Source organism: Lagenorhynchus albirostris, chromosome 15, assembly GCF_949774975.1.
Source record: "Lagenorhynchus albirostris chromosome 15, mLagAlb1.1, whole genome shotgun sequence".
NCBI lineage: Eukaryota > Metazoa > Chordata > Mammalia > Artiodactyla > Delphinidae > Lagenorhynchus > Lagenorhynchus albirostris.
Window position 1 is genome coordinate 78,764,103 of NC_083109.1, and position 23,743 is coordinate 78,787,845.

At 48.8% G+C, this 23,743-nt stretch overlaps 2 protein-coding genes across 2 annotated transcripts in view; one reads left to right on the forward strand and one right to left on the reverse strand.

Moving 5' to 3' along the window:
- The window catches only part of BAZ1B (bromodomain adjacent to zinc finger domain 1B), a 64,522-nt gene extending 49,182 nt beyond the window's left edge, over window positions 1–15,340 (forward strand). The window contains exons 13-19 of the mRNA XM_060125256.1: window positions 79–261; window positions 7,353–7,500; window positions 8,582–8,729; window positions 10,566–10,678; window positions 12,986–13,131; window positions 14,520–14,623; window positions 14,879–15,340. Coding sequence (XP_059981239.1) covers window positions 79–261; window positions 7,353–7,500; window positions 8,582–8,729; window positions 10,566–10,678; window positions 12,986–13,131; window positions 14,520–14,623; window positions 14,879–15,236 — 1,200 coding nt within the window. The 3' untranslated portion in view covers window positions 15,237–15,340. The remainder of the gene's footprint in view (window positions 1–78; window positions 262–7,352; window positions 7,501–8,581; window positions 8,730–10,565; window positions 10,679–12,985; window positions 13,132–14,519; window positions 14,624–14,878) is intronic.
- Window positions 15,341–21,380: 6,040 nt separating this feature from the next.
- On the reverse strand, window positions 21,381–23,431 carry FZD9 (frizzled class receptor 9). The gene has a single exon (XM_060125257.1). The coding sequence runs from the start codon at window positions 23,429–23,431 to the stop codon at window positions 21,659–21,661; it is 1,773 nt and encodes a 590-aa protein (XP_059981240.1). The 3' UTR covers window positions 21,381–21,658.
- Between the last annotated feature and the right edge of the window lie 312 nt (window positions 23,432–23,743).

Below are 23,743 nucleotides of genomic sequence, written 5' to 3' on the forward strand. Positions count from 1 at the left end.
TGAATTTAATCGAGGATTGTCTATTTCATCTTTCTCTTGGCCTTTTACTCAGTCTGGTTTTTAAATCTTTTTCTGTAGGTGATCTCACTAGAGAAACTGAAGGATTTTGGCGAGTGTGTGATTGCCCTTCAAGCCAGTGTCATAAAGAAATTTCTCCAAGGCTTCATGGCTCCCAAGCAAAAGAGAAGAAAACTCCAAAGCGAAGATTCAGCAAAGACTGAAGAGGTGGATGAAGAGAAAAAAATAGCAGAGGAAGCAAAGGTATTTAGCTAATGAAGAGGTAGTTTTATGACTGCGTAGAAGTATGTGATCTGGTTTTAAAATTATCTAACCCTATGCTTTTTAGTTACATAAGCACTATTCCCTAGCCAGTGTTTGATCTTTATCGCTTTCTCCAAATGTTGTAGTTTTCAAACTGGTCTGTGGAGCACAGCCCTGCCTGTAGAGCTGGATAGTGTGTCAGAGTCCCCCCTTCCACTTTACCAGATCTAATTCCTTTTTTTAAAAGGTGGTGGTTTTTAAACTTTTAAGAATTGTAAAATATACATAATGAACAACTTAGCCACTTTTACATGTATGGTTCTATGTCATTAAGTACATTCACGTTGTTCTGTAACTATTACTACCATCCATCTGCAGAATTTTTTTATCTTCCCAAAGCAAAACTATGCCCTTTAAACACTAAACTACCCATCTCACCCACCCAATCCCTGGCAACCATCATTTTCTTTCTTTGTCTATGAATTTGACTACTCTAGGTACCTCATATAAAGTGGGATCATACTGTATTTGTCCTTTTGTGACTGGTTTATTTAACTTCTTCAGAGTTATCTACATTGTAGCATTTGTCAGAATTTCCTTCCTTTTTAAGACTGAATAATATTCCATTGTGTGTATAGGCCATATTTTGTTCATTGGTCCATCGGTGGACACTTGGGTCACTTCCACCTTTTTTTTAATTTTTATTTTTTTTATTTATTTATTTTTGGCTGCGTTGGGTCTTCGTTGCTGCGCGTGGGTTTTCTCTAGTTGCAGCGAGCGGGGGCTACTCTTTGTTGCGGTGCGCAGGCTTCTTATGGTGGCTTCTCTTGTTGCAGAGCACGGGCTCTAGGCACGCAGGCTTCAGTAGTTATGGCGTGCAGGCTCAGTAGTTGTGGCTCTTGGGCTCTAGAGCACAGGCTCAGTAGTTGTGGCTCACAGCCTTAGTTGCTCCGCGGCACATGGGATCTTCCTGGACCAGGGATTGAACCCTTGTCCCCTGCATTGGCAGGCAGACTCTCAACCACTGTGCCACTAGGGAAGCCCTACCTTGTGGTTTTGATTTACATTTCCCTAGTAATTGGTTATGTTGAGCATCTTTTCATGTGCTTATTGGCTGCTCATCTTTTGGGGGAAATGTCTTTCTGAGTCATTTGGCTATTTTTAAATTTTTTTGTGGGGGTGGGGTGGGGAGATGTGTGGGTTCCTTATATGTTCTGAATATTAATCCTTTATCAGATACATGATTTGCAAATATAATCTCCCATTTCGTGAGCTGCTTGTTCAGTTTTTTTTTTTTTTAGCCGTGCCGAGTAGCACGTGGGATTTTAGTACCCTGACCAGGGATTGAACCTGTGCCCACTGCAGTGGAAACGCGGAGTCCTAACAACTGGACTGCCGGGGAATTACCTGCTTTTTCATTCTGTTGATGGTGTCTTTTGACGCAAAAAGTTTTAAACTTCGATGAAGTTCAACTTACCTGTTTTTTCTTTTTTTGCCTCTGCTGTTGGTGTCAAATCCAATGTCATGAAGCTTTCCTCCTGTATTTTATTCTACAGGTTTTATAGTCTGAGCTTTTACATTTAGATCTTTGATCCATTTTGAGTTAATTTTTGTATATAGTATAAGGTAAGGGTCCAACTTCATTTTTTTGTATGTGTATAATCCAGTTTTCTGGGTTTTTTAATTTTAGAAGTAGCTCATTGTAAGTAAATCAAATGTGAGAGGTAGATACGATATGAGACAATTCCCATTTTAGTTTTGCCACACACACACACCACCCAAGGACATCACTCTTTAATAGTTTGATGTGTTTCTGTGTACATACAAAGATAGTTTTGTTGGATTTTTACAGAATGGAACCCTCTGCATAATATTCTGCAGTTTTTCACTCATCAACATATCTTAGGCATCTGTCCTCTCGCTCTGTCAGTCCGTATAGATCATCCTGGTATTTGGGTTTTTTTGGTTGTTGTTGTTTTGTTTTGTTTTTTTAACATCCTAATTCCTTATTGATGAACATTATGCTGTCTCTGGTTTTTCTTTTTTAGGATAATTAGCAGCTCCATTTTTTTCTGTTTTGTGTACTAGATTTCTGCTTAAGATTACTTGTGAAGAAAAGAATTTGAAAATACTACATTAAGGGAGCTGTCCCAGCCATTATCCAGTGGAATACTTTCCCTTGTTTTTGACTTCCCTCCCTCCCTCCCTCCTTTCCTTTCTTTCACAAACATCTGGTAAAGGCTTGCCTGTGCCAGTCATTGTGCAAAAGTCTGGGGGTTTTGGTCATAAGTAGAAGCTGGAAGTCCTTGCTCTCAAGGAACTCTGAATGTGAGAGATGGTTGGAGTAGAGTGACAAGTATGTTGAGAAAGAGCAGTGCTTGGCTCTCCTGTGAGGGATACCAGGGCAGCTTAGAACTTCCCAGAGAAGAGAATCTATCAGCTGGATTTTTGAAGAACAAGTAGAAATTAATTAGGTTGTGGAAGCGGGGTGGACATAATGTTAGGTTGAGCTGAAATTGCCTTCTCATCATTGACAGCTGGTCCTTGTTTTGCCCTGAGTTTACACAGAATGAGTTTACTCTCTAAAGCTCCTCTGGTAGCTGTACACAGTTGTCATGTTCCCCCTGGGTTTCTTCCTGAGGCCAAGAGTGATATGTGATACAGGAAAGAACATGTTGGGTCAGAGGTAAGTAGAGAACTAAGATTCAGTTAGATAAACATTTAACTATTAATTCATGGCATAGACTCAGAGATTTCACACAGGTAAAGTCTTTATTGAATTTGTTACAATATTGCTACTGTTTTATGATTTGGATTTTTGGCCAGGGAGATATGTGGGATCTTAGCTCCCCAACCAGGGATGGAACCCAGGCCCCCTGCATTGGAAGGCGAAGTCTTAACCACTGAATCGCGAGGGAAGTCCTAGTATTTTTCTTGATGTGATCTTTCCTTGCCATTTCTTGACTCAATAAAATTTTTCTTCTCATTGGGAACTAGTAGCTGTAGAGTTCTCATTTAAGTTCTTTTTTAGTATTTAACCCCATAGCGAAGTAACCTCTTTTTAGCTTGTCATATGAGACGATTCTTAGATTGATTGGGGAGGAAAATATGAGCACTTTGCAGATTTAACCTTGAGGCCCAGACACATAGTACACAAATGGAAAACATGGAAGGGTTTCTTGGAAAATCAATTAGGCTGCCTACTAAGTAGTTCAGCAATGTTCTCCATTAAAATGGCATTATGCCCTGCAGTTCCCCACCGAAGGTCAGCCTTGCCACAGCTCTGAAATTTTCCACTGTCCTTTGCTTTGAAGGTTTCCACTTAGCATGGGCCAGGGTTTTTTCAATTGGCACTAGGTTGTTGCATGAGCTAATATCAGTCCCTAATCTGTGCTTCAGTTTCCTTATTTGAAAAAGTAGATTATCTCTCAAATCCCTTTTTGTAATAGTCAATTATTTCAAATATTTAATGTTTATTTCATTTTCTTGCATTAAATGGGAAAGACGTATAATTTGGCCAAATCCTGGGTTCTGTTAGACTCTTTTTGCTTTGGATGCATTTGTCCCTGATTATCTGTTTTTCCATTTTAAATGTTCTTTTATGGAAGAATATGGTCTGAAGCCTCATTATATTCTTGCCAATATATATTGCCTTTTTACTGTTAGGTAAAGGGATTAATGGTGACTTGCACATAAGGTGGCTTCCCCTTGATTTTGTTATACGCACTTCTACCACTTCTAACTAGGTCCCAACTTCATTTAAATATGCTAAAGAATTTGACTTTTTCATCAGTGTTGTGTGTCCAGCTTCCCAGCAGTACTGCAAAACAGAATATTTACTTGATGCTACCGTGTTGTATGTCAAAACTTTATCTTGCTGCTGTTCCTGTGTTTTTAAAAAGTCTTCGATATGGTGGGGTTTTTTTGTTTTGTTTTTAATGTTCTGGACTGGAATTTTGTGCAGTGGGAGGATACTTAAGATGTTCTTTAAAATCTGAGTGCCTATTGTTTTCGCCCTCGAAATTAGAGGCTAGCTGGAGACGAGGCTGGTCTAGATGGATAACTCAGTGGATGAAACAGGATCTACTGTATAATGCCAGGAGCGTTGGATTGGGGATTGGGAGACCTGGCCCTAAATTGCTGTGAGACCTTGGGCAAACTTTCTTTTCACGAAAAATAATAAATGAACATTACACACATGTGCACAGACATTCATAGCAGTGTTTGTTATTCAGCATAGTCAAAAAGCAGAAACAATCCAAATGTCTGCCAACTAATGAATGGATAAACAAAATGGATGTATTACTCAGCAGTTAAAATGGAGTGAAGTGCTGTTACATGCTGGGATGTGGATGAAGCTAGAAAACATTATGCTCAGTAAAAGAAGCCAGTCACAAAAGGCCACATGTTATATGAAATGTCAGAATAGGTAAATCTATAAAGCAAAAGAAGATTGTGGTTGCCTAGGGCCGGGGAAGTGGTGGGTTAGGGTAGGGAATGGGGAATGACAAGGTTTCTTTTTTGGGTGATGAAAGTGTTCTAAAATTAAGATTATGTTGATAGTTGTACAACTCTGCAAATATATGAAAAGGCATTGACTGTACACTTTACAGGGGGAACTTGTTATCGATAGTATATAAATTATATCTCAGTAAATCTGTTTTTAAAATGAGGCTAAATAAGCTTATTCTCAAGATCTCTTCCAGTTTTCTTATATATATATATATATATATAAATTTATTTTTGTCTGTGTTGGGTCTTTGTTGCTGAGCGCGGACTTTCTCTAGTTGCGGCGAGCGGGACCTACTCTTCATTGTGGTGCGCGGGCTTCTCACTGCAGTGGCTTCTCTTGTTGCGGAGCACGGGCTCTGGGCGCACGGGCTTCAGTAGTTGTGGCTCATGGGCTCTAGAGCGCAGGCTTAGTAGTTGTGGCACACGGGCTTAGTTGCTCTGAGGCGTGTGGGATCTTTCCGGACCAGGGCTTGAACCCATGTCCCCTGCATTGGCAGGCGGATTCTTAACCCCTGCGTCACCAGGGAAGCCCCTCTTTCAGATTTTTGTTTGTTTCTTTTAATGAGGGCACATGTGCTGGGTGTTCAGATTTTATAATTTATAGGAAATAAGTAAAAAGCAGTACTGTATACTGATGTTTTTTTTTTTTTTTTTTTTGCGGTACGCGGGCCTCTCACTGTTGTGGCCTCTCCCGTTGTGGAGCACAGGCTCCGGACATGCAGGCTCAGCGGCCATGGCTCACGGGCCTAGCTGCTCCGCGGCATGTGGGATCTTCCCAGACCGGGGCACGAACCCGTGTCCTCTGCATCAACCACTGCACCACCAGGGAAGCCCAACTGATGATTTTTTTAATGCTTTTGTGCATCTGACTGTCCACTAGAGGACAGCAAAGCCCATTTTAACCATTCCTTGGCTAATTGAGTGTTCTCAATAACACTCTTTTAGGAACCAAACCTGAAATTCTTAAATATATGTTCCACTGAATGAAGAGATTTGCATTAATTATTACAGTAAGAGAATCTGTGGTACCGTATGTCAGCTCTCCATTACATGAGGGGAGAAGACCTGCAAGGCACCTGTGATTGTAGATCTTACATCCTACTGAGGAGCTCTGAAAAGGGAAGGAAGGAAATTGTATTTCAAAGGCAGATGTTGAAATATCTTCACTGCAGGTTGGAGTAAGGAATGAGTCAGTTTCCATTAGAACTTTAGCAGCCTCTTAAATAGATTTTTTCGATGTGTTTGTTACTTATCCTCATTATTCATAAATTTATACACACAAGGCTCTCAGTGGTTCTCTGTTTCTATAGGAAAGAGAATAGACAGCCTTTGGTCCCCTCCCTGAACTCTCACACTACAGGTTCAGAAGTAGCTCAACTGTCTTTGTCCCTTGGCAGCTCTATTTCAAATTGAGCTGTGGCCTTTCAGGGATAACAGGCCTTTCTTAAAGGAGGAAGACTATTACTTAAAATAGGCTTTTTGCCTAGGACAGGGCAGTGAAACCAAGCAGTGCTGTTGTCAGTTAGCTAGAGCTAGCCAGGTTGTATAATAAAAGTAGCCAGCATGGCTAACTTTAGTTCAGTCATGACTGAGTTAAGCAGTATGACCTCCACAAGGTAGATGAGAGTGAGATAACCTAGTCTCTCAGCTTCTGGTATACTGCCGAAGCTTTACCTTGTCCAGCTCTGTTGTATTTTCTGACTGTCTGAGAATGATGTCCCCTATAATGGCATTTGTTTACATGGATGCTCACCCTAATTGTTTAGGCTTTTTTAGTGCTTTGAAAACATCCCCAAAAGTCACCTTTTAATTAATAAAACAGCAATACAAATAAATGAATTATCCTAAAATGGCATTTTTGTTCCTCCTCAGAATGTATATTTTATAGAGGGAGGGTTGAAAATTCCTAATTACTTTTTTCTCCATCCTCTTTTACTTTGCTAATTCTAAATTAATTTGCATTTTCTGATGATGAGTGGAGACAGTGTGGATTATGCTGAGAGTAACTGCCCAGAATGAAATCAGGCCAACCCCTGGGACTTTACAGATTTCACTTAAGTTAGAAGTTGGTGATAAAGTCAAGAGAATATTTCATATCAGTACTTAATACTTTTAAGAATTATAGAATGCTTTATAGATACTATTTACTATTTCTTGGCCCTATAATCTGGGATTATGGTACATATTAGTGCAGAAACTGATAATCTTACTGACCAAGCTACATGACATTGTTGCATACTAGCATTATTTACACAGTACAAATGTTCCTGCTTTTAAATGATACTGAATCTTTAAGTTGATTTCACTAGAAGTGACATGTTTCTAGTCATTTCCCCCTCCTTGAATTCTTTGTGTGACCTCTGGCAACTTTTTTCCACCCTTCCGAGCCTTGGTTTCTTCTGTAAGATAAATGGGTTAGACCAGAGGAGCTCTAGGAGGTGAATGTATCAGGATGCTCTCGTATCTTTACCTAGTTGTAGTCCTCTCTCTGTGTATACTGTCAGTATTATGTGAAAAATCCACATTTCATGTCTTTGAAGTCATTGTAGTAATGCTGGCCTGGTTTGGTCTCTGTTTAGGTCGCATCTGCTCTGGAGAAATGGAAGACAGCAATCCGTGAAGCTCAGACTTTTTCCAGAATGCATGTTCTACTTGGGATGCTTGATGCCTGTATCAAATGGGATATGTCAGCAGAAAATGCTAGATGCAAAGTTTGTCGTAAGAAAGGTATATTTAAATCAGAGTTGCTTATCTGAGTGTATTAGGCACTAGGACTTCCATTTGCAAGACCTTTTATCCCTCAAGAATTCTGTGTGCACAACTTTTAAATGTGGTGGTGGTGGGCCAGATTTTACCTTCTCCTGAAAGTCCATAAAGTGCTAGTCGTTAAAGTCACACGCTCGCAAATCACAGCAGGCCCTTTGTGCCTCAGTTTTGAGTATAAAATAAGAGCAGTTGATCTCGCCAATTCTTAGATTTTCTATAGGGAACAAATTAGTTTTAACTAAAATTTTAAATCTCTCATTATCTCTTTAATTTTAGTCATCCATGAAGTAAGGTGGGTGCTACCAGTAGAGGGCAGTATTTGAACGTTGTGAAGAATAGTCGGGTTTGGACCTTCTGGCATGGCATCCTACAGAGCGAAGCATTTGGACTGTTTAATGCTGAGAACTTTTAGAGCCCCATTATGTGTAAAAGGAACTAGATGGCTAACAGCCCCCCAGTGGTTGACTTCTCAGTGGCTAAAGCTGTTTTGTGATTTACTTTACAAGGATGAAAAGACCTATGTAAAATCATTCAGTTGCTCTAAAAACTGATGTAGAATGAAGGTTGGAGAGGAGAAGTTATCATTTAAATTGGTTTGGTGTATTTTCAAATGTAGGGAAACCGAATGATTTAGGAGAACCATATCAGATATGAGTTGGGAAGCATTTGTGTCGTCGGGGAGGAGGAGGAAGGGCAAAAAATGTAATACTTCATGGGAGATTCGTTTCTTAGTGGGACAGGGGCAGCAAAAATCTCCTGCTACTGCTTGATTTTTTGCTATCTCCTAGTAAATGTTAACTGTCGTCTTCCAGCCCGGAGTATTTGGGGATATAAGTTAGAAGACCTGAACCCTAAATTACCTATAGTCTAGTTAATGCTACATTTTTTTTCAGAAGATGACTGCGTTTTTTTAAAATGGGGTAGCAGTGTACTAGAATGTTTGTTCTTCCATTGGGTTAATTGAGGCTGAGCAGCTCTTCCTTACAGCTCACTGACTACTGCCCCACTCCCTACAGTGCTGTACAAGTTTATCTCCTTGCAGGTGAGGATGACAAGCTGATCTTGTGTGACGAGTGTAATAAAGCCTTCCACCTGTTTTGTCTGAGGCCGGCCCTCTATGAAGTACCAGATGGTGAATGGCAGTGCCCAGCCTGCCAGCCTGCCACTGCCAGGCGCAACTCCCGTGGCAGGTGAGAATTTCTTCTTTTAAAAACAAATAAATTAATAAATAGCTGTTATACTTGAGCTTGGGTTATTCAAACTGAATGATGCTGAGGAGCTTTAAGTTCATCTTTTGTGTGCAGAGCCCCATCATTTAAGGTATTACAGTGGGGGCTCAAAGGGCTCTGATTTAATTTTAGCTTAATTGTCGACATTTCTTGTTTTCATTACCAGCTGTGTTTTATGTCTTCTTGGTCATACATTCTTCTCAAATAACATATCCTTTGTTTGCTTCCACTTCGCCCACTTCTTAATTTGTGATGACTTCTGCAGCCAGTCACTGCTAAAAATCCTGAAACTCACTACCTTCCTTACCTGTACCTACTCTTCCTTCCTTAGCATGATTAGAATTTTGGTGTCAACTTGGTGTCTTCCTCTCCCCGTCTCCATATTCATTCAACTTGCCAGATGTTATCAATTCAGTGTCTAGATGTCTTAATGAGTCAGAATCCTGATGTCCATTCCCCATGGTCCCTGCTGTCATTTGGCCCTCTCCATCTCTCATCTGGGCTCCTTCAGTGGCTTCTCAACTCTACCTCATATCTTCCTCCCTCTTATCCATCCAGCTCTTATGGTGATACCAGAATGGTTTACATAAGACAAAGATTTGCTTATGTCACTGTCGTGTTCAAAAACTTCGATCTTCCCCCTGCCTCTAGAGTAAAGTCCAAACTCCCTAGCCTAGCTTTTGAGACTCTCATTATGTAATACTAGCTGATGTTTTTCTAAGCCCTTGTTCCCATGTTTGTGTGCTTGTTACAGGCTGTTCATTGTGCATCCTTGCCTCTTGTGCTTTCCTCCCAGCTGGGAATATTCCCTGTCCCCAGAACTCCCACCTGGCTAAACTGACCATGGCCTACCTAAAATTTCACTGCTTTTTGGAAACATCCTTACATCCTTAGGATTACTTGTTCCTCCTCTGTGCTCCAGTTCAGCTTTCCATGTCCAAAGTTGTTTTTCGATGCATCTTGCCTTTTTGGTCAGTTTTATCCACGGCTGTCTTCCTATGAGATTGTTTCTGCCCTGAGAGTAGAGGTGGTGCTTTGTTCTTCATCCTCATCCCAGTAAGGCCAAACATAGGGCCTTGTAAAGAGGAGACGCCTAATGTTTGCTAAAGTTAATAACGTTGTTTTCCACGTTGAAATTTGAGGTTGTAGAAGAGCAGCTTGTAGCAGTCTGGCTTGGTGTCTCTTTGAAAGGTCAGAGCTGTTTGATCCTGACCCTGCCTAACAGCATTACTCGGTTATTTCTCACTCCATTCCAGCTACACTTAGAGAGATGAGGCTGCCGCTCTGAAATGGTGAGGCTTTGGACCAGCTGTTCTGAGCTGGGATTACCAGTGCTTTGATGTTATGGTCATCTGCAAGCTGTTTCAGCTCCTGGAAGGGGGCCATCAAGGTGGAGTAACACCTGTCTGGGCTGTTTATCCTTTCAGTCCACCCCAGCACTGGGGACAATTTTTAATACCTGAAATGTTACATTATCTGGCTGTTTTTGTGAGACAGAAGGAACAGAGTTTTGTTTTGTATGTTGAGGGGTGGGGGTTGCATTTTGGTCTTGGTTTTTGCTGCCATTAATATCGTAGCCAGAGGGTTTGGGGCCTGATAGAGGAGACACTCTGTTAAAGCTTAGGTTTTCATTCTGCTTCCTGTGTCCTGGCCTAGATTCAGGTTCCCTCCCCTTAGCATGAAATCTGTCTAGTCTGTGAAGAGGGAAAAGTTGCCACAATTTATGTGGGACTTTACCTTTCTTAGGACCCCTTCGGCCTAGATCCGTGTTCTCTACAAGTGTCTTTCCCCCCACAGGAATTATACGGAAGAGTCTGCCTCTGAGGACAGCGAAGATGATGAGAGCAACGAAGAGGAAGAAGAGGAGGAGGAGGAGGGGGAGGAAGATTATGAGGTGGCTGGTTTGCGACGTAAGTATTCAGTTTCTTTCATAGTTAACCTCACAGTCTTCTAAGCTGACTTGGAAAGACTGGGTTGGCGGTAGATAACCCAACAAGGCCATCGTGCCGTCTTCTTTTTTTCACAAGTTGTGGTGGAGGGGCGACTGCTGCCACGTTTTAAATGGGTTTTCAAGATGCCAATTAACTACCTTCCTATAAGGAGGTTGGGTGGCTTGGTCTCAGAACATCAAACTGGCAGATCCACTTGGTCCAAGATTTCATGGAATTCAAGGCCCCAGGTCTTGTTTATGACAGGTCTGCTGGTTCTGAGCCCCTCAGTGTGAGGATGGGGTAACAAGGGTCTAGACCCATTGCTGTCTCTTGCAGTTCTTTTGGCCTCTGGTGCAGTGTTGCTTTTAAAGAAGTTGTTTTTCTGTGGTTGCAGTGGTTCTTCTCTTCCCTGTAGTGTGCAGGGCTGTAGATTTGCTAGTTGGAAAGGGAAGACTTTTTTCCATGGTTTAGGCGTAGTTGTTAGGAAGGTTCAGATCTGTTTCTCTCTAGATGTCAGTAGGGGGAAAAGGCCTCATCACATAAACTCACCTTGTTGACTCAGTCTCTCATGTTCGTTTTTTTTGAGGCTTTGAGAGTCGTGTCATTTTTGTTAAACCTTAAGTCCTGTAGTTGAGCCTTTTAACAGCCTCCCTTTTTGCAAAATATACCCTTCTTTGTAGGTTAATACAGACAGAAGATTTTGATGAGCTTTTCAAGAGAGGTACAGTTCCCAAGATCATAACTCCCTGGACAGTCGTACTTGCTGTAAAAGGAGAGAGAGGACGTTTGGCACTCCTGGTCCTTACTGTACTGGTGCTGTCAAACCCTGAGGACTTTGGGCTTGCACCCCTGCTACCGTCTTCCCCGATCCTGCAGGGTTTTCATTTGGGACGCCTACACTTCTCTCATTCCTCTAGGGCTCCTTTTGTTTGTTCCCAAGGCATGATTTTTCAGGTATCTGAGTAAGGAGACAAGTAGTTCATTAACCCTGCATTACAGAGAGACCATGGAGTACTGCCAGAGTCGTGATTTGGATGCATGGTTGTCTGGGAACAGATTCTAAATATAGCAATGGACTGATTTTGTTTATTTTCCAAGTAATGGTTGCTTTCCACTTTCAAGTTATTCGTCTTTCCAGGGAATTGTTCCCTCTGCAGGTTTCTAGGGCCTTGTCTACCAAAAGGATCCAGGAAGTGTTTGGAACTTCAGAGCTTCTTGTCTACTCTGCCTTGTAGGCCACCAACGATGTGGTTCCCTAGTGCAACTCGAGGCCCTGGGCCGGTGGCTGTTCCCTGCATCCATCATTTCATCCTTGGCATCAGCTCCTTACCCTCTCTTCCTCGCCTAGTCTTACAACTTAGAGAACCTAAAATAGTCAGTGAGGGGTCATCATGGTCTGGAAGTAGAATATAAAACATTGTTTATTGATTCTCTATATCATTGCCTCCGTATACCCCTATCTCTCTCCAAATTGCCCCTCCCCATTTTCCAGGGGAAAATTTGCTTAGTGGAGCAGCCTTGAGCTAATCCTGATGGAGCGTTGTTTCCTGAAGATGTATTGAGAAACGTTGGTTTGTCTGACATTGAGCGCCTGTTGCAAACCTGAGAAACAGGCAGCCTCGGGTGCGTTTGTAGTTTTTATTCTCTCTTGTGGGATCCCGAGCAGGGCTCTTGTGGAAGTGGCCGGGCCTACTGTCTATGGTTTTTAGAAATCGCAGAAAGCAGGACTGGGCTAGGCTTAAACTGGATTCAATGAGGCAGACTTCACATAAGTACTTCACATAAGTATCAGCTTTTCTCTGAAAAGATTGTGGTGGTGAGTATAGGATAACTCTGGGAATTATGAAACAGGATCTGTTCCACACTCGGATTCCATCTTACATGTAAATACATGCGTTCTCAGGCTGAGCTTGGGCTGAAGGAATTCCCAGGCAGACCCATCAGCAAGTGGCTTTTTCTCCTAAGTGAGTCAGTTTACAATTGATTCCTTCCAGGCCCTCATTCCTGAGAGTAACTGAACAGGGTGGGGACAGAGAGTGGACGTACTAAAGGAACTGGCCTTCTGAAGAGACTCTTAAAAGGTCTTTGGCAGTTGCTGAAAAGTACCCATTCTTCCATCTGCTACTGCTGCCCTTAAAGTGTCCTGTGAGGTCGGCAGGAGACGGATAGCAAGAGCACCTCCTAACCAAAGGAAGCCATTGCTTTGCTTGTCCAGAGTATCACCCCTTCCATGGGCATGCTCCCTTCATCCTCAGGTCTGCTCTGAATGCATATTTTTTATTTCAGTGAGACCTCGAAAGACTGTCCGGGGCAAGCAGGGTGTCATCGCCCCTGCAGCAAGGCCAGGCCGACGACCAGGTAAGAAGCCGCATCCTACCAGGAGGTCTCGGCCGAAGGCGCCACCTGTAGACGAGGCTGAGGTTGATGAGCTGGTAAGAATTATTTATCATCTGCCCTCCAGCATTTCTGTTTCGTATCCCCCACTCCAGCATTAGGAATTCAGCAGGCAACAGGTGGGAGCCTCCCCTCTGCTCCCTCCTCCCTAACTTTGGAGACTGATGAGGCAGATGGATGGGCCTGTAGGCAAACGAGGCAGCAGGCCCTCCGGGAACAGCTATGTCCGGCATTCCCCTGCTGCAGCCTGCAAACATCTCCTCTAGTTAACAGGCAGCCTGCGACTTGTTAAGGATTTTAAAATAGTATCCATGTGTCTCCCATGGCTCAGAGGGGCTGGGTCTCCGTTGTGGGAATGTCAGCAATGTTGGAGCCTCACTTACTCTTGGGTCTTTTGCCGACAATTGTCATGGGAGGGACATTACCCTCCCCTCTGCTCCTCAACCAATGTAATTTTAGTGGTTTTACTTTAGGTTTCACTTGAAGTTTAAAGGACAGAAAGAGGCTCTTGAAAATTTGCTTCTTTTGACAGATTAAATTGGAGTTGGAGGTGGGCTGGAGGCATAAAGCAAGCCGTTAGGGTGCTCAAAGGGCATTGCAGGCACCTCCTGTGTGCCTGGCCCTAACCCCTTCAACTCTGTGCCTCTACTTCTGTGAGTCACGGCCTGTTCCTGCCACCTGGAAGGGAGGCACGCCCCTTTCTCTTTAGCCACTTAGCTGCTGCAGGCCTGCAGGGGAGAGCCCAGGAAAGGAATTGTACCTTTTGCTTTTCCTCCCTCTGACACCCCACCCCCACAAAATTGGCTGCGGGTGGTCCCCATAACCCACCTGGCTTTCTGCAGTTGCTTGTTTAAACTCATCCGCAGTGTGACCGTAATCCCAGGTCCATCTGCTCTCAGAGGGCTAGCGTCCTGGTGACAGTGGCCCTCTCTAGCTGGCCCCTGGCAGGACTGCTGTAATACAGCAACTGCTGCATGTCCTCCACTGCTTTGCTCACCGTCCACCAGGGAGGAGGCAGGTGGGCTAGTGCCCCCTGCTGAGAGCGCTCCCTGCGTGCAAGTCAGATGATTTTTTTTTTTTTTTCCTTCTTTGCGGTACGCAGGCCTCTCACTGTTGTGGCCTCTCCCGTTGCAGAGCACAGGCTCTGGACGCGCAGGCTCAGCGGCCATGGCTCACGGGCCTAGCCGCTCCGCGGAATGTGGGATCTTCCCGGACCAGGGCACAGACCCGCGTCCCCTGCATCGGCAGGTGGACTCTCAACCACTGTGCCACCAGGGAAGCCCAATTCAGATGATTTTGGCCGTCTCTGCTCCGAGAAGATGATTGACCTTTTTCTTTTCTGTGTTAAGCAGATATATGCGTTTCTGCCCTGTCCACTCTTCTTTTCTCAGACCTGTAATAACATGTCGTCTTTCTTTGGCGCCAGGTACTTCAGACCAAGCGGAGCTCCCGGAGGCAAAGCCTGGAATTGCAGAAGTGTGAAGAGATCCTCCACAAGATCGTGAAGTACCGCTTCAGTTGGCCCTTCAGGTGAGCTCCGTGGCCTCAGGCGCAGGGGAGTAGGGCCAACCTTGCAGCTGAACCCCGAGGACACATCTCAGTGGCAGGGAAATGAGCTTCCAGACTAGCAGAGCCCGCTCTGAGTGCAAGCGAACACAGTTGCTCTGTCTGCCAGTGGGCTGGTCTCAGCAGGGTGGGCGTTCTGGGGCTGGTGGTTTGATAACAAGGTTTCTGTCCATTGGATTCAGGGCTGCGCTTATCTCACCATTTGGTTCTTCTCCACAGAGAGCCCGTGACCAGAGATGAGGCTGAGGACTACTATGACGTGATCACCCACCCTATGGACTTCCAGACAATGCAGAACAAATGTTCCTGTGGGAGCTACCGCTCTGTGCAGGAGTTTCTTACTGACATGAAGCAAGTGTTTACCAACGCTGAGCTTTACAACTGCCGAGGCAGCCATGTCCTAAACTGCATGGTGAAGACAGAACAGTGTCTGATGGCTCTGTTGCATAAACATCTTCCTGGCCACCCATATGTCCGTAGGAAACGTAAGAAGTTTCCCGACCGGCTTGCTGAAGATGAAGGGGACAGTGAGCCAGAGCCCGTTGGACAGTCCAGGGGACGAAGACAGAAGAAGTAGAGAGGCAGGGGCCCTGGTAAGGGAGCTGAGGTTGGGGGAATCGAGGGAGAGAGCGAGGGAGGGGGGAGGGAGGCGAAAGAGGACGCTGGAGAAGAACGTGGAAGGGAGGAGGTCACGGGGAGCCCAGGAATGCCTGTCATCCGAGCTTGTGCCGTGTCTCCAAAACTCTCCATGGGCCTTAATCAAGCAGAGCACTTTGGAGAGCCTAATACTGGGTTGGTGGTCTTTGCCCAGAAATACTGTGGGGGATAGATGGCCTTAACCCCCCTTTCCGAGAGTTTTCAGGAAGAGTCCCAGGGTATGGCTTTTCTTGTGAATCCAATTCCTTTTCTTTCTTCTTTCCTAAGGTCCCTCCCACTTTGGCCACCACAACAGTGCCAAGCCCTCTGGTCTCCAGGGGAGGGATTACTGTATTACGTAGAAGGATGAAGGGTAATCAGGCCAACTGGGTTTTTTAATCTATATTTATACACAGTCTTGTTTCTTTAAGCCTGTGCTCTGTCTCTCCCTCCCTCCCTCTCAGGTGATGGTATCAGTGAGTGCCATACAGAATTCTGTGTTCACCAGCATCATGAAACAGTTGTGGTCTGTTGAGTTGATCTTGGCAGAGTAAAGGGATATGTCCTGTAGCCATTCCTGAGTACCCCTCCCCTTCCTTGTGACAGCTCTCTCCCCACTCCCGCCCCACCTTGCCCCCTGGAAAAAAAACCCTAAGGCACTTCATTCAGAGACTGGAGCCCTGCTTGTAACCATGCATATAACCTTTACTTTGATGGGTCTGGCCAGAGGGGTGTTGGAGCCCAGCCCACCCACATACCAGACAAGCTCTTAGGGGAGCAGAAGAAAAGCAGGAAGAATTTAAATGTTTAATTTTTTTTAAATTGACTTTTCTAGTTATTAAAAGTTGCTTGTTTCAGCAGTGATATTGTATAAAGAACATCTTGTAAAAATATTTCTGTCATCTTGCTTTGGCACATGTACAGTACAGTTTATATGATAACGTGTTTGCTTTACTTTGCCCAGTCTCCTCCCTTGGCCCATCGTCTCTCCTTTAGAGAAGTTGGGTTGGGGTTCATCAGGGCCAGCAGTGGGGACCTGGTCATGGACGATCCCTCTGCCTGCCCTGGTGGCTGTTTCCGCCGCCTCTGTGTGCAGTGCCCCTGCTGTGCTGTTCTGGCCTCAGACTCAGGCTCCCCGGGAACCTGAATCTCTCAGTGCTCAGTGCCGGGGTGGGGGGCGGAGGGCAGGAGGAGGGGCTCCACGGCCCCTTCCCACAGTGAGTCTAGCACTAGTAGTTATGTTTAGGCAGAACTTTGTAGTCTTCTTTCCCTTTTATGGCAGATTTTGAGAAAAACACAAAAGAGGGTTTAATTTCCTTTTCTGTCAGCTTTGAATTTGGAAAAATGCGAGCACCTAAGCTCTTCTGTACCTATTTAAAGTAAGGGAAAAGAAGTCCACCAAGGGGATTGAAGCTCACAGAACCTGAGAATTAAAACCTCTTAAAGTGAAACTTCAAGGTGTGATCTTGTCCCCTGGCCTCCTTGCCTCCTTGGGGTTTGCTCCAGGGGCTGCTGGATAGGTTTACCATCCTGGCTCCCCCAGGCTTGGAGTTAGCACTGACGTTACAATTTCACAATCCCAGCCGTGGACACCTGCCCTGCCTCTTACCCTAGAGCCAGTCTGTTCTTGTTAACAGTGAGAATTCCGTGTTCCCACTTCAGTGACACCTGAGTTTTGTTGTTTTTCAAGTTGTCCTTAAGGAGGAAGGGCCCCATTAAAGGGTAAACTTGTAATAAATTGGAATTTCAAATAAACATTATGTACTTGTGTTTATAAAGAAGAAACAATTCTGGTGAATTTTTCTTTGTGCTCTTGGAGGGTGGTGCAGTCCCGAGCGAGCGCTGTCTTCCCATGGACTCTTGGAGCCTGTTCTTCTGGAGAGGACCTCCTCTGACTTAGTCTTTTTAACCACAGGTCAGATCCATCTACTGCATTTCTTTGCTTCCAGGAGAGAGTTCTGGTGCCCTGGGTAATCGAAGCTGTGACCTTCAAGCCTCTCCTGGCCTTGTCTTTGTCTCAACACCCACCCCCCTCCCCCCCATTCCATTTGAAACTTCTAAGAACTAGGAGAAAGTATTTTTTAAGGCTTCGCTATGGGAACTTGTGTAGTCCTTCAGGACTTAATTTTGGGGGAAACTCGACATTTTAAAACACTTTTCAAGGAAAATATAAAACATACACAAAAAGTGTGGAAATAGAACAAACTCCCACCTACTCAGCTTCAACAAACAGTTCTACTACATAGCCAATCTTGTTTTATTCGTGCCTTCATTTATATTTTATGCTGGGAGTTTTTATAAAGTCAGAGTGGCTAATTTGAGTAGATCACTGCTGGCTGGCAACCTGCCTGTGGAGTTCCAGGATTTTATAGGGCCACTGCATGATCCCATTCACTGAGAAGCGAAACTGCCAGTTCCTGACCAGCTGCGCCAGGGATGGCATAAGGTAAAATAGGAAGAAATCTGAGGAGAAACCTAAGTCCTGGGTGCGGGTTCTGCCATTGACTCCCTTTGTGGCCTTGGTGAGCGTGGGCTTTGAGCCAGGCCCGCGCCAAGCACTCGGGGATTTTCAGTCCCGCAGGGGAGGAAGTGGTTTGCCCCAAGGTCGGATTGAATTTGACCAGCCCTCAAGCTCTGGAGGAGGGAGCTGTGTAACCTCCAGACATTTTCCACACAGGCACGGTTGGACTTGGGACTCCCAGCCCACCCACACCTGTGAAGTCCTATTCCTGGGGTGGGTTTCTTAGGCTACACCAGGCCAGCGCCTGTGGGGCCTTGTCACCTCATCTAGGCTCTGTATCCTGGTCCTATTCAGCCATCCCAGCCCATTCCTCCCTATCACGAGAAACCTAACTTGGGCTGACTACTGCAAATGGAGACGAGAAAACTTTTTTCCTGAGGAGGGGTCTGGAATACTAATGCTGGCAATCAACAGAGACCAACCCCTCTTCCTGCCTACTCTTGTTTCTCCTCAAACCCTGTCTCTGGGGAGGGAGCACAGTCAAGGGTGGCAGTCAGCTGGTGACTGATTCCAAAGCAGCTACTCAGGGGCGGTGCCGCTTCCACTAGGGAACCAGGTCTCCCACTTGCCCGAGAGCCAGGGTCCCCTCCGCAGGGTACTGAGCGAGACACTTAGACCAGGTAAGGGGAGAAGGCTGCTGTTCTGTTACCCCCCGCCCAGGACCCCCAGGCCTTCTCACACGGGCTGTCCTGGAGCTTCCTCCTTCAGGGTGGGACTGAGCAGAGAGTGAGGGCAGCTACTGACCCCCCCCCCCCGGAGGGGGGGCAGCCTCTCCTCAATCTGACCTCAGTCAAGATCACCCCTGCTGACTCCAATGAACTTTGAATTGTTTCCCTGGAACTGATAGTGACTGAGGTCAGGGCTCAGAAGTTCCTTTAAGAACAAGCACAGGCTCGGCCCTCAGACAGGCTCAGCTGGCGTGGACACATGCACAGACGTGCTGCTCTAAGGGGCCCTGTGCTGGGCTACTAGGCCCCTGAGGGAAGGGGCGGGGGCCGGGGGCACACAGGCCAGCAGGTGTTGGCTTCTGAGGTGTTTCCATTGGGTTCTGGAATCTCCTTTTTGGGGGTGGGGGGAGGTCCCACTGTGGGACCGGTTTCTCTGGACAAAACCGCCCTAGGTTTTTTTTTTTTTTTTTTTTCCTGCAGTACGTGGGCCTCTTACTGTTGTGGCCTCTCCCGATGGCGGAGTGCAGGCTCAGCGGCCATGGCTCACAGGCCCAGCCGCTCCGCAGCATGTGGGATCCTCCCAGACTGGGGCACAAACCCGTGTCCCCTGCATCAGCAGGTGGACTCTCAACCACTGCGCTGCCAGGGAAGCCCTGCCCTAGGTTTTATAACACCCACCCTGTCCATCTCACCCCATGCCCCAATGGACTCCATGGTGTGAAATCACAAGCTCTGGAGGCCACAGTCTCCCTGGTTGTGTGAACTTGAGCCAATCGATCCCTTCAAGCACTTCCCTTGTCTGCACAACGGGGAGAGGAGGATCAGATGGAGGACTTCTGTAAAAGGTCTTTAATCATGTTTCCTTCTTCCTTTTCCTCTAGGGTCTGGGACTCTTCCATAATGTTGTCCAGCGCTGAGAAGCCTTAGCTGGCAAGGCCCGCCTGCCCTCCCTCCCTCCCTCCCAGGTCCTGGTCTATGTGAACCATCTCAGCCTCAAAGCAGAGCCCCCTTGGGGCCTGTCCTGATTGCACGCCCCCCACCCCCCACCACCCCCGCCATCCCAGTTGTCCTGGAAGCCAGTCTTGTTTCCGCTGAGGGACACAGCCAGGTGCCCAATGACTGGCAGGACCTGGGTGAACTGGTGCTGCCCCTGATGCTTACCCTCCCTGCCACCCTTGGCCCCTGCACATCACTTGCCTTTCTCCTCCCCTGTTTCCAGAATCCTCTCCTTTGCCTCTGGCTGCCCCTGCCCTAGTGCAGGCCCTCAGCAGTTTCAGGTCGGCTGCCCACAAACCTGGCCTGTTAAGCTCAGCTCGGTGCAGCCACTCCCCCTCCCACTCCCAACTTGGGCCCCTGTCACCTTCATTAAGCTCATTCTGTTTCTCAGTCAGGGACCCTCCCCGGGTGAGTTGCCACATGTTAGGGTCACTTGGTTTCACTGGTCAGAGAAGGCATGAGGACTTATCCTGTGTCTATGAGAAGGGGAGGATTTAGATTGGGGGGATGGGGGGGCATTCCACCTGCCAGCTGCAGGGGTGAGGGCTGCGAAATTCCCTTAGGGGTCAGTACTGTTCCTTGTGAGGGACAGCCCTCTCCCCACTCACCTCCTGAGGGAGCTGATGCCACCTGTTTGATCTCCATTTGGTTTCTTTCTTGTTCCTGTGAGATTGGTGGTTGGTGCAGGGTAAAGGGCTCTGGCTGGAGAGGTGCTGGGTTTGGGGGCTCAGCCCTACTGTGATATGAAGCAGTTGACCTTGGGCCTCCCCTTGGCTGGCAGTGGGGCTGGACCCTGGGGCCTCCTGACAGTGACGCTGAACGTGTCATGCACCCAGAGACAGGAACCAAGACCCTCCCCTGGCTGGAGTCACAGTGGCCAAAGCAGAGGCTAAGATAGGACGCTGAGGTCTGACTCCACGCTGACAGGGTCTCCGGGACGGCCACACACGGAGGTGGCGCAGGTCCTGGCAGCTCCAGGGCCTCCCCGGCACACAGATAGGCGCAAGTACCTTTTCCTATCCCGGCACACGAATGTGGGAGCTGCCTCAGGGACAGCACAGCTGCCATGTGCACGCCCCAGCACCTGCCCCGTTTCTCACTGCTGTGCTCACAACTCAAACCTTTCCGCAGCCCTTTAGGAGCTAGGGACCCAATCCCCACTATCTTCAAGGGCTGTCTCTATGCCTGTGTCTGCCACCAAGATGCCCATATAATAGTCCAGCCCCATCTCCACCCAGAGGGACGAGAGGGTGGGGTGCCCTGACTAGGGCCGCAAGGAGTGAAGTGGCCACATCACATCAGCAATCTTCAAAGGCAACGAGGACAGTCAGCTGGGCCCTGGCCCTCAGGCCCCAGGGAGGGGACAGCAGGATGGGCCATAAGGACAGTGGGAACAGATCCTGAGCCTCTGAGGAAAACTCTGAGGTAGGCTGATGCCCTCATTTTTTATACAAAATGAGGAAAGCAGAGTCTTACCCCCAGGACCCAAACAGGCTAGACTCCCCCGGGCCAGAGGGGGACAGTGTCATCCCAGGGGATTCCCTGAGTATCCCAGCAGGCATCCCAGTCTCACTTTGGGAAGCAGGAACCCAGGGCTCAGAGAGGCAAGCAGGTTGCCAAAAGGAGCAAAGAGGAGAAGAATCTGGGACTCCTGCAAAACACAGCTGTTTCACAGCACGATGTCCTCCCCATTGATGGAGAGTCAGAAAACGGGGTCAGGGGATGAGCCCAGAACCCACCCCCAGCTCTGCTCACATGGGAGACTCCTGCAGGGCCCTCACCCTCCTACCTTCTCCCTTTCCAGTCCAGAGAAGACTCAGTGGTGCCACACGGGGGTTTATTCTAGTCACAGCTTCCAGAGAAACTCCAACAATAAATTACATCATTAAATAAACTCTGCTGGACCACACCCCCTTCTACCCCTCCTCCTCTCCACATGCCCCCACCCCCAGGGCCCTGCGGGGGACTCAGCCAGGCCCACCCCCTTGCACTAGGCGACAGGGGAGTGAGCCTCACTGGGTCCTGACAAGTGAGGGTTGAACGAGAGTCTCCCCGCCCTGGTCCTCGGCCCCTCGCACTCACTTGCCTGACCTTGACAGCTGGGCAGCTGCTAGTCAGCTGTCTCCTCCGGAGGGGGGCTAGGAGGGGGCAACAGCCTCCCCACGCAGGCCTGTGTCCCTAGAGGTGTGTGGGGTTCTCCAGAGAAGGATCCGTCTTAGTCATGTGCAAGACCACGGTGGGGGCCTTATAGTGGCAGTGGGTGCCACGGCCATAGCCCCCGGGGGCCCGGCAGGTCTTTGCCCGTGCCCGGCCAGCTGCCATCTTGCGGTGGCACAGGCTCTGCCAGGTCTGGAAAGTCTTGGAGCTCCATACCCAGACGCCGCTGGTGATGCCCACCACCAGCGACATGAAGATTTTGAGCATAAAGACAGCCACGGTGGGCACTGAGCCCCCTTGCAGCGAGCAGTCCCTCCAGCCGCCGGGCGTGGTGGCTGCCGAGCAGGGCTGCTCTGTGGCCCGCAAGCGCCAGAAGTCCATGTTGAGGCGTTCATAGACGTAGCACACAATGACGCAGGTGGCGGGCACAGTGTAGAGGATGGAGAAGACCCCAATCTTGACCATGAGCTTCTCCAGCTTCTCCGTATTGGTGCCCCCTGTCTTCATGATCTTGCGGATGTGGAAGAGGGCCACAAAGCCGGTCAGGAGGAAGCTCGTGCCCAGCACCAGGTAGCAGGAGAGGGGTACCAGCACGAAGCCCGTGAGTGCCCCCGCATCCATGCTGGCCACGTAACAGAGCCCGGTCAGCTCATCCCCTGCCACCTTGCGCAGAGTCAGGATAACGATGGTCTTGAGAGCCGGCAGCCCCCAGGCTGCCATGTGGAAGTAGCTGCCGTGGGCCTCAATGGCCTCGTGGCCCCACTTCTTGCCGGCCGCCAGGAACCAGGTGAGGGTCAGCACCACCCACCACAGCGAGCTGGCCATGCCGAAGTAGTAGAGCAGCAGGAAGACGAGGGTGCAGCCCGTGTTCTCCAGGCCCTCCTGGATCACGTAGAGCGCACCCGCCTCCTGGTCACAAGCCACGCTCTGGGCCCCAGCCACAGCCCGGATGAGGAAGGCTAGCGAGTAGACGTTGTAGCACATGGAAAGGAAAATGATGGGGCGCTCCGGGTACTGGAAGCGGTGAGGTTCCAGCAAGAAGGTGAGCACGGTGAAGGCAGTGGAGAAGAAGCACAGCGCCGACCACACGGCCATCCAGACGAGCGCGAAGTCCTTGTCGCGCCGCGACCAGAACACCTCGACGCCCGGCCCGCAGCGCGGCGCGCACGAGCGGCTCTTCTCCACGTACTGGAACTTCTCGGGGTTCTCACAGGTGCCGCCGGCGGCGCCTAGGATGGCGTCGCCGGGGGGCCGCGCGGGCCGCGGCGCCACGGGCAGCATGCCTAGGCCCTTGTGGGGCTCGGCGGGGCCGGCCGTGGCGTTCTCGGGCGCCTCCATGCAGAGCGCGTGCGGGTCGTTGCGCGTGGGCAGCCGGGCGCAGTCCAGCGAGTCCGGCCAGCCGAAGTTGAACTGCTCCATGATGGGCGCGCAGCGCAGGCGCGCCTGCTCGCACATGGGCCGGCAAGCGGGGATGGGCGTCGAGACCTGGTCGGTGCACATGGGCGCGTAGAGCGAGCACAGGAAGAAGCGCAGGTGGCTGTGGCAGCCGTACTGCACGAGAGGCGCGAACTCGGCCAGCTCGGCGGCCGCCTCGCCCTGCGACGTGTGGCCCAGCAGGTTGGGCATGCGGGTCAGGTTGTAGCCGATGCCGCGGCACATGGGGATCTCCACCGCCTGGCACGGCGCCGGCCCGCGCCCGCGCTCCGGGTCGAAGCGGCCGATCTCCAGCGCCGCGCCGCCCGCCGCCAGCAGCTGCCACAGCAGCAGCGCCCGGCGGAGCGGCGGCACGGCCATCCCGGGCGGCCCCGGCCGAGGGCGGGAGGGCGGCCTCGCCTCACTCTGGCCGCGCCGTCCGGCGCCCCCGTGCCCGCCCGCCACGTCGCGGGGCGCGGGCCATAGCCGAGCTGGCCGAGTGTGTCAGGGCGCGGCCGGGCGCCCTGGGCAGCGCGCGGGGAAGCCGCCGGAGGGAAAGGAGGCGCCGAGCCGCCGAACCGCCGCCACTCGAACGGCCGCCGAGCCAAAGCGTGCCCCGCCTCCCGGGGCCGCGGCTACAAGGCTCGGGGCGGGGCGCCGGGCGGACGCGCCCAGAGGCGTGCCCTCAGCGCG

What these genes read in the sequence shown, in the direction of transcription:
- FZD9 (XM_060125257.1), bottom strand. Translation starts at nt 23,431, where the DNA reads ATGGCCGTGCCGCCGCTCCGCCGGGCGCTGCTGCTGTGGCAGCTGCTG.